Source organism: Procambarus clarkii, chromosome 22, assembly GCF_040958095.1.
Source record: "Procambarus clarkii isolate CNS0578487 chromosome 22, FALCON_Pclarkii_2.0, whole genome shotgun sequence".
NCBI classification, from domain to species: Eukaryota; Metazoa; Arthropoda; class Malacostraca; order Decapoda; family Cambaridae; genus Procambarus; species Procambarus clarkii.
This window is the reverse complement of record NC_091171.1, coordinates 15,323,352-15,334,228: the sequence shown is the minus strand read 5'-3', so window position 1 is coordinate 15,334,228 and position 10,877 is coordinate 15,323,352. Positions and strand designations below refer to the sequence as shown.

The following is a 10,877-nucleotide window of genomic DNA, read 5'->3' as shown; positions in this document are numbered from 1 at the left end:
TATATATATATATATATATATATATATATATATGCGAACAAGCCTGAATGGTCCCCAGGACTATATGCGAATGAAAACTCACACCCCAGAAGTGACTCGAACCCATACTCCCAGAAGCAACGCAACTGGTAACTACAGGGCGCCTTAATCCGCTTGACCATCACGGCCGTCAAAAGGAAGTGATAGCCGAGGCTATTTGAGCCACTTCCCCGACGGCAACTCGGATGGTAATCTTGGGCATAGCATTTCACCAAATCACCTCATTCTTTGGGGCACACGTGAGGAACACAAATGCGAACAAGCCTGAATGGTCCCCAGGACTATATGCGAATGAAAACTCACACCCCAGAAGTGACTCGAACCCATACTCCCAGAAGCAACGCAACTGGTAACTACAGGGCGCCTTAATCCGCTTGACCATCACGGCCGTCAAAAGGAAGTGATAGCCGAGGCTATTTGAGCCACTTCCCCGACGGCAACTCGGATGGTAATCTTGGGCATAGCATTTCACCAAATCACCTCATTCTTTGGGGCACACGTGAGGAACACAAATGCGAACAAGCCTGAATGGTCCCCAGGACTATATGCGAATGAAAACTCACACCCCAGAAGTGACTCGAACCCATACTCCCAGAAGCAACGCAACTGGTAACTACAGGGCGCCTTAATCCGCTTGACCATCACGGCCGTCAAAAGGAAGTGATAGCCGAGGCTATTTGAGCCACTTCCCCGACGGCAACTCGGATGGTAATCTTGGGCATAGCATTTCACCAAATCACCTCATTCTTTGGGGCACACGTGAGGAACACAAATGCGAACAAGCCTGAATGGTCCCCAGGACTATATGCGAATGAAAACTCACACCCCAGAAGTGACTCGAACCCATACTCCCAGAAGCAACGCAACTGGTAACTACAGGGCGCCTTAATCCGCTTGACCATCACGGCCGTCAAAAGGAAGTGATAGCCGAGGCTATTTGAGCCACTTCCCCGACGGCAACTCGGATGGTAATCTTGGGCATAGCATTTCACCAAATCACCTCATTCTTTGGGGCACACGTGAGGAACACAAATGCGAACAAGCCTGAATGGTCCCCAGGACTATATGCGAATGAAAACTCACACCCCAGAAGTGACTCGAACCCATACTCCCAGAAGCAACGCAACTGGTAACTACAGGGCGCCTTAATCCGCTTGACCATCACGCTTGTGATGGTCAATCTTAATCCGCTTGTGTTCCTCACGTGTGCCCCAAAGAATGAGGTGATTTGGTGAAATGCTATGCCCAAGATTACCATCCGAGTTGCCGTCGGGGAAGTGGCTCAAATAGCCTCGGCTATCACTTCCTTTTGACGGCCGTGATGGTCAAGCGGATTAAGGCGCCCTGTAGTTACCAGTTGCGTTGCTTCTGGGAGTATGGGTTCGAGTCACTTCTGGGGTGTGAGTTTTCATTCGCATATAGTCCTGGGGACCATTCAGGCTTGTTCGCATTTGTGTTCCTCACGTGTGCCCCAAAGAATGAGGTGATTTGGTGAAATGCTATGCCCAAGATTACCATCCGAGTTGCCGTCGGGGAAGTGGCTCAAATAGCCTCGGCTATCACTTCCTTTTGACGGTCGTGATGGTCAAGCGGATTAAGGCGCCCTGTAGTTACCAGTTGCGTTGCTTCTGGGAGTATGGGTTCGAGTCACTTCTGGGGTGTGAGTTTTCATTCGCATATAGTCCTGGGGACCATTCAGGCTTGTTCGCATTTGTGTTCCTCACGTGTGCCCCAAAGAATGAGGTGATTTGGTGAAATGCTATGCCCAAGATTACCATCCGAGTTGCCGTCGGGGAAGTGGCTCAAATAGCCTCGGCTATCACTTCCTTTTGACGGCCGTGATGGTCAAGCGGATTAAGGCGCCCTGTAGTTACCAGTTGCGTTGCTTCTGGGAGTATGGGTTCGAGTCACTTCTGGGGTGTGAGTTTTCATTCGCATATAGTCCTGGGGACCATTCAGGCTTGTTCGCATTTGTGTTCCTCACGTGTGCCCCAAAGAATGAGGTGATTTGGTGAAATGCTATGCCCAAGATTACCATCCGAGTTGCCGTCGGGGAAGTGGCTCAAATAGCCTCGGCTATCACTTCCTTTTGACGGCCGTGATGGTCAAGCGGATTAAGGCGCCCTGTAGTTACCAGTTGCGTTGCTTCTGGGAGTATGGGTTCGAGTCACTTCTGGGGTGTGAGTTTTCATTCATATATATATATATATATATATATATATATATATATATATATATATATATATATATATATATATATATGTATATATATATATATATATATATATACTTAAGGCACAACTCTCCTAAACACGAGAGTTAAGTATACAACTTTAGAACACTTTCCCACCAGGAGACTCCTGGTGGGAAAGTGTTCTTTCCCACCAGGAGTCTCCTGGTGGGAAAGTGTTCTAAAGTTGTATACTTAACTCTCGTGTTTAGGAGAGTTGTGCCTTAAGCAGAGACACTGTGTCTTCCCATATTAACAGGGACTTGATGAAATTAACGTCTAAATGACCCCTCACTTGCTCTGGTGCCCTTGGGAGGTGTTGATCTTTGGGGGATTTAAATACTCCGAAATTACCATCTCTTTTAAGGGTCTGAGCGGTGGTGCAGAGGGTTAAGGCGTACCTGTTATGCCAGTTGCTGGAAGGCTTCTGTGCTGGCTAGGGTTCGAGTCTCCTGGTGGGAAAGTGTTCTAAAGTTGTATATATATATATATATATATATATATATATATATATATATATACATATATATATATATATATATATATATATATATATATATATATATATATATTTTCCCCAAAATCCCCAAAATCCCACAAGCAATCCAGCTGGGATGGTCCCATTGTAGACCAAGTTGCTGCAGAGTGCCTGGGTGCTGCAACAACACAACACGACATTGCTCGCCTCACAGCAGTAGCAGCACCACATGCAGGGGATTTCCTGTTAGCAACCCCAATGTCGGCAACTGGCACGCGTCTCACACCACACGCCCTCCGAATTGCTGTGGCCCTCCGCCTTGCTGCCCCAATCCACACCAGATATAGGTGTATTTGCGGCGAGGTGGTGGCTGACAGGTACGGTCACCATGGCCTACTCTGCCAAAGCACAGGGGGATGGCACTCGAGGCACAGTGAAGTTAACGACATCATCAAGAGGAGCCTCACCACAGCTGGATGCCCAGCTGAAAGAGAGCCCCGTTACCTAACGCCCCGTAACTCTGATGCTCTTATTGGTCGCCCGGATGGTATCACAGTGAACCCCTGGAAGAATGGCAAGCAGTTGGTATGGGACTACACATGCGTATCAACCCTGGCTAACACCTACATTAACCTCAGTGTTGCACAACCAGGTGGCGCTGCCACCCACAGGGAAGCAGCCAAATCCCGTAAGTATAGAGAACTGGATCACCACTACAATTTTGTCCCCATTGCTTCTGAGACGCTCGGCGCCTGGGGTAAAAGTGCTACCAGTTTTTTGAAGGAACTGGGTTCTAGGCTCATTGAAACAACAAGGGACCCGAGAGCTGCAAGCTTTCTTTTCCAGCGCCTCAGTGTGGCGATACAGAGGGGAAATGCGCACTGCATCCAGGGTTCCTGCCCGCCATCTGAGGAGCTGGAGGAACTCGACAACCTATGACAACCATCTTTGTAACCCATATGTAACTCCTTTTTTGTAACAAAGTTCAAATAAAGTAAATATATATGTGTACATACAAAAGAATGGGGGTGGTAGGAGAAGATAATATTAGTGTTCAGTGAGAAACCACAAGGTCTCCTCTGAATACTTTTTATTTTCTTCTCCGAGGCTATGGGTCCCCACATTGGCACCAGAGGTGGTACCCTCACAAACTTTTTATATATATATATATATATATATACACACACACACACACACACACACACACACACACACACACACACACACACACACACACACACACACACATACACACACACACACACATATATATGTTTTTTTTTTTTTTTTAACCTGTGAGGAGTGTTGCCAGGGATCTTGATGGGTTCAGATTAAATCCCTGGTATAACCATTCAGCCCCACCCCAACATACTTCATTCGGCCCCAAGGTCATAATGTATCTTACTTTTAAACTCTTTGGCTGCTGCTTCTGTTGTAATGCATGCTTTTTCCGAAGATCTCTCTCAACTCTCTTCATATATTCATGCTGACTGCTCAATTCTGTTTGGTGTTGTTTATTCATCTGAAAAAAAAAAAAATTGTAAATAATAGGCTATGCTTCCAACTTTGTAATCAATCAGAATCTTTTATGCTGATTGCTTAACAGAAGCCATTCAATGCTCTTCTTCACTCTTCTCACTTACCGGCTGTACAACGTTTGATCAGAGAGAAATGTTTGAAACAATGACAATGTATGTAAACTTATAAAGAGAAACAAAGGGAATTAGTAAATGCTCAGTACATCCTGGGTTCCTGCCTAACATTTAAAGATTCCAAGTCAAACATTTCTTACTCTGGCATTTTTCAGTAACTTATCTTTTCATTAGAGAAAACAAAATCTAGCCTCCCGACATAAACACAATTTCACATGTATTACAAGTGCACCCAATGCAGACTTTTATGCAATTATGTTGACAAATATCAAACCAGCAGCATTTCAAGAGAACTTTCTGCAGCACAATGATATAAATCAGTGACAATGGTTTTATATTTTCAAAAAACCAGCGTTGAATGTAATGAAATGCCATTTTCTGGGCGAGTCCCGGAGGCTCCCCGGAGCTATCCAGGCTGAATGGATATGTATAACTTTCTGGCATCAGTCAAAGTGCTTGGAGTTCTTGCCTACCGGGGACCACGAGCCAGAACCTGGCCCCCTCAGAGAGGCACGAGGAGCAATGGCCTATAGAAACCCCCCTGTGGTTGGGAGCATTCTGTCTGCCATCGACCAGGACAGGTTACCCAGAAAGACAGGTGCCCCAAAACAAACCCCTATTCCCGGTGAAAATATTGCTACCGAAAGCCGAACGAGTAGACAGAACACCCAAAACAAAATTATCAAAGAAGCATGACATCATCACATTGCAATGCCGCCATCTGCGTAACCCCCCCCCCCCAGGACGGGAGCCCCTGACCATCCACACCAGCGATCCAACCGGCAGTTCTTAGACTAGATGTCAAAATATACTCGAAAAACACCGCCGACCGGAGGGAGGGAGAGAGGGATGCCAGGGAGCGTCATACACTCACCCAGAAAATGGCGTTTCATTACATTCAACGCTGGTTTTCTGGGGGGAGCCCCGTCAGCTTCCCAACGCTACCTAACCACAGACAAGGAAAAGAGAGAAGGATCTGGGAGGCAGTCGCCATGCGCCCTAAACTTAAAAACAAAACCACAGATGAAACTAAAAGACCCTGCAGTCCCGAACCTCAGAACAGGAATGAGGGTAGGAAGGGAACCCGGTCTAACCAACACGCATCCATGACCCCAGAGGCCAAGACGCGCAGCGAACAGCGAAGAACCGCAACCGAACAATAAAGGAAGCACCCCCGGCCAGACCAACCAAGTAGCAACCCAAGGACCAAAACGAGGAAAAGAAAGAAAATAGACCACCCGGGCCAATGACTAGGACAGCACCGGAAACGCAAGAGCAGGCCGGAGGGAAAACAATACCCAAGACAGCAAGCGGAATGGAGCAAAAGGAACACCACCACCACCAAACGGCAGCTGGAGCGGCTCCACCAACACCACCCAAGACGAGGAGACAGTACACGGTACCAGACGACGGTCCCGGAACAACCCAGAAGGGAAAGACAAGACAACCCGATCAGACACCAAAGGACCCTTTGCATTGATAGGAAAACCGGAAAGACCGCCAGGAAAACTACACACCACTATTGAGATGAAGCACGTAGGCAGGAGACCCAACAACAAAGCCACCAGTGCCCACACAAGCGACAAGAAACTAAAGACAAAAAACCCGAGACGTGAAGACTCGAAGGGAAGAACGAACCAGCCCTATACAGGGCTGGACCAATCCACAAAAAGAGGTGGAGCTGCGGGAAGACCCACAGGACCGGAACCGAGTAAAGCAGCAGGTGTTGCGAAAGCAGGCAAAAACCAGAAGGAATGGCCGCCAGAGAAACCAGGAATCTAACCCCAGCGAGCCGAAAAGGAACCAACCCGGGCGAGCAGACACGCCCCGTCCAGGAGGAAAATCCCCCCCAGAACCCCTGAAGCACCAACAAGGCCAAACACCGAGGAGCCAAGGCCCAGGCAGAGGCCAACGAGAAAAACGAGCACCACGGACAAAAGCGCAAGGCGCAAAGCGAAAAACAGCGACCCCACAACCCAAAGGAGCTGCGCAACCAGCTCTAGCAGGGAAGAACGATGCACGCGTTCCCGAGGTATATATAAGGAGAACTACGAAGGACGTGAACCTCAGGAAAACAAAAACACACGGTCCGGAAAAGGAACAAAGAAAAGACGGAGCCAGGACCGGAATCCCAGCTACCCGTCCCAAGAAAAGGAACCAGTAGGACAGGAGCGGTATACCGAATTCTACAACCCCCACAGACAGTGCAACTCAGAAGCCTGCAGTGAGATACAAAGAAAAATTAAGGAACTCGGTACCAAAACCAAACAACAGGGTAGTCCAAAAGCAGGGAACTGAACATAGATAGAGGCCCACCCCAGCACCTAACATCAGTATAGCCAATAAGCACCAACCCAGATACACAGCTATGTGTAGCATAGGAGGAGGAAAAATGGAAACAGGCAAGGAAAACCCCCGAATATGGATCAAGTAGCAGGTGGTAACACCATGTACACGACCGACCACAAAGTATGTAGTGGCAGTCGCACATACATAGAGGGACACCATGGATATCAGGGTGCAGCCAGGCACCGAAGATAGGCAAGGAAGGAGGATACAGACGCACGGACCGAGGGAACGAAGGAGTGTTCAAATACTGTATAGGGAAAAGACCCAGGTGCCGAAAAACTAAACAAAAAGCACCAAAATGTGGGGCAGTGCCCCACAGTACAGCTAAGAACAAGATACACGGACACAGTCATCACAGAAGACACACACAATACCTAACAACCCAATTAGGAGCCATTGACACAACCCTGTCAAGTCAGGAAGTGACAGAGTAAACAAGGATGGAGTAGTGAAAATGTTGGTACACACACAAGGGGACACAGGAGGAAGCTGAGTACTCAAATGAGCCACAGACAGCAAAAAGAACCCAATCAATGTCAGAGGAGGCAGGATATGGAATGCACTAGGAAATGATGTGGTGGAGGCAAACCTCACACACAGTTGCAAACGTAGATAAGATAGAGCCCAGTAGGCTCAGGAAACTGCACACCCATCGACCAACAGGTGAGAGTTAGGACCAAAGAGCCACAGCTCAACTCCCGCAAACACAACTAGGCAAGTACCCCGCGAAAAATCAAGAACCAGCACCAGGCCGACAGAGTTGCCAGACAGTACAATCTCACCTGCAGAGTGGAGACACGACCGTGCCACAACACAGTCGAGCCGAGTAACATACCAGGAGCATCACTAGTGGTTTGCCCGAAATGCTATGCGTAGTAGAGGCTGTAGGTATTGTTTGTACTTTTACCTGAATAAAATTTTCGAAGTTGAATATGAAATACGTCCAGAGGTGCGTGCCCAGCAGAAGACGATGTGCTGTACATAGATGGAACAAAGAAAAGACGGAACCAGGACACCCGTAAGCAAAGAAAAGAACGAAGTGACGTCCCCACATATAAAATCCAGAACACCCCCAGCATCCAGAGGGCTATGACTGGAGAGAGAAGACGAGCGAGAAGCCATAGAAAACCACGATAAACGACACGGAACACACGAGTAGTCAGCCCAAACACAAAACGAACACCCTGGCCCCAGTGTGCAAGGTACGAACTGTACCATCTGTCTACTGGCTGGCGCGGCTCGTACACCAGTCGGACACGCACATATCATATATACTGTACACACATCATACATACACCAGCAAGGCACACGTAATGTATACGAGGAATGTCAAAATAGGAAGGAGAGACGATGTGAAAACAAAATAAGGCGAAACAGAAGCGAAAGAAGACAAGGAGGACGGAAGGGGACCAATGAGTCCGAAAAGGACCAGAGGGAAACCTCAACGGAAGTCAACAGACATTCCAAGAATATTGAAGGTATGAAGAGGTTCGCGAACCAACGAGAACCATGACAAGCAAGCACAAATGCACGGAGGTACATACGGACAAAAAGACACCCCTGATCAAGGGACATGCAGGGACCCAGATACAAAGGGAACAGTATCGCGAAATAAGCGCGAAAAGGGTGAGGAAAAGGCGCAAAACACACCCCCAGGAATGATGGAACCGACGGACTCGAAGGGACATGGAACCGAACCCAAGGAGGGGTAGACCCGAAACCAACACAAACGCAGAGGGGGAAAGAAAAATCCCACTCTGAGGAACTGCAAGCCCCGCACCGAGGGAACAAAGACCCAACAAGGCAATACGTGGCCGAGGCCCCCCAGGCAACCCCTCCCCAATCCCGGGAACCTCTATGGCAGGACCCAGGGCTGAGCCATATCCCCCAAAGCCCCTGCCTCATAAGGAAAAGCCGGGGCAGCCAAACAAAACACTAAGGAAGGGAGCCCACTGGTCAGACCCATTCGGCATGACTGGAGGAATAGGTTCGAATGTCTCTACCGCCACCCCGGAAGAGGAAAACCCCCGAGACCGCCCGAGTCTCAACCCAACCAGACCCTGCTCCAACTCCAAAACCCACGGTTCAGAGCCGGAAGCAAGGAGATGAAGTATGCACAACAAAGGGGAAAGAACTAGGAGGAGCGGAAGAAACCAGAGCCGAAGTGACCTCCACCCCCAAGTCCGGATCCCTACAACCAAAACGGGGCAGTCTCTGGGCATCCGGGGCCGCAATCAAGCTAGAGCGTTGCAGCAACCTAAACCTAGCATGCAACGCTGCAGCCACCTGCACCTGCTTATCATGACCAGCTGCCTGGGTGACTGAGAGCACGAACAGAAAAATCCCATCGCACGACTCCGGGTCAAAAGAAACTACGACCCAACAGGCAGCATGGCAGAGGCACAACCGGTGAGTGACACCCTGAGACAAGGGGAGAGATCAACCATCAAACTCACAAGATGCGAGTGGGAGACTCAGGGGTCACATCCATCAGACCACGGAGCCCCCGTGGGGGTTTCCCGGGGCTCTTAGCCATGGTTACACGCTAAGGGAAGCCCAGGCAGGGTACTGCAAACTGGCGCCCAAGTCTACCAAACAAACCTCTAAAAGCTGAACCCCCAGGACGTGACCATTCACGGGGGCCAAGCGGGAAGTACCACCAACAGAAATATATATATATAAAACCCCTAGAACAGCAAAGGGGGACCATAAAGGCAGACCCCCTCCACAAGGCAAAAACAAAAGAAAAACAATCTATTATACAATCTAGCATTAAAACAAATGTAACTTTCTAAAATATATTAGCACATTATTAAATAACATTTCAAGCTTAAAAATTACAAAGTGAAGGATAAGAAGCTAAAGTATAAGAATTATGTAAAAGAAATATACATTAAATTTCTTTAGATAGATACTAGAGCACAAATAGCTAATTCTAACAAATTTTGTTATGTAAAAATGAAATAAAAAAGATAGATATCCAGTCAGATAATAGCCAGATAAATGCCACATTCCTAGTGTTGTATAAATTGAAAAATGCCATGAGCTTTTGCATATCTAACCCTTGACACAGACCTTTAACACCAGAGATAAACAAAAATAAATACATAAATAACTAATATGAATTTACCTGTTCCTCCTTCAAAGCATGAATAGCTCTTTGCTGGCGATATTCAAGGTCCTGTGTTAACTGATGGTGTCTTAGAAGCATTGAATGAGCAGTCTCTAGCTGCTGTTCTCTCTTGATAAGCTCCTCTTTGAGGAGAGACTGTTCTTTAACATAGTATGCCAAAAGGCCACGTCGACGGAACTTTCGAGTTTCTAATTGAAGGTATTCTCCCTGCTGCTGCATTAGCTTTTGTTCTTCTTGTCGTTCTGAGGCTTTAAGATATTCTTTCTGAGACCTACAAAAAACAGCATAAAATGTAATAAAGTACCTCTACAGGGAGCCTCAGTGGCTCCCTGTAATCACACTGAGATAGCTCCACACACATGATCCCCTGTAAGTCCTTAATAGCCTACTGGAGACCAGAGGGCAAAACTTTGCCTCCCTCCCTCCTCAAGGATGCAAACATGCTTCATAATCACCCCTCACAGAAGAAACAATCCCACAAACAGGAAACAGAAAAATAGACAACTGCATGGTTTACAGACAGTAAAAAATGCAGCAAATGATTTAGTAAATGATCCAGCCAATAGTTAGGTCATACATCTCCCACTAGTAACAGTGGACCACCATAAGGTGGCACCACCACAGGAGCTGTCGGCTCCCCAAGAACATAATCACCAGTTCAAAACCAAAAAATAGAAACTGATACGCTAGGTAGGGAGGGAAGGGTCCAAAAAACCACCAAGGCCCCTCCCCCAGAAAGACACATTTCATAACTTTCAAGGCTGGTTTTCTGCAGAGGCCAAATGGTAGCATCCTTTAACCCTTAAACCATTAAGGGTTTAACCATTTTGTTAAACCATTAAGGGTTTAAACCATTTTGGCCTGCAACACCGCCAGGCACAACAACAAAAAAATACCAAAAAAATTCTTTCGTCTCATAAAAAGTATTCATTTGTGTTTCCTGATCACGGGAAAAAGAATAAAAGAATCGTAGGTGACATATTTTGGCTGCAATAG

At 47.3% G+C, this 10,877-nt stretch overlaps 1 protein-coding gene across 12 annotated transcripts in view; it reads right to left on the bottom strand.

Annotated features, from left to right (window-relative positions):
- The window catches only part of Tao (Serine/threonine-protein kinase Tao), a 185,353-nt gene that overhangs the window by 39,977 nt on the left and 134,499 nt on the right, over positions 1-10,877 (bottom strand). For all 12 annotated transcript variants that reach the window (XM_045741332.2, XM_045741355.2, XM_045741346.2 and 9 more), the window contains 2 exons: positions 9,879-10,152; positions 4,153-4,269 (listed from right to left, as the gene is read on the bottom strand). In XM_045741332.2, the coding sequence (XP_045597288.1) occupies positions 4,153-4,269; positions 9,879-10,152 (391 nt within the window). The remainder of the gene's footprint in view (positions 1-4,152; positions 4,270-9,878; positions 10,153-10,877) is intronic.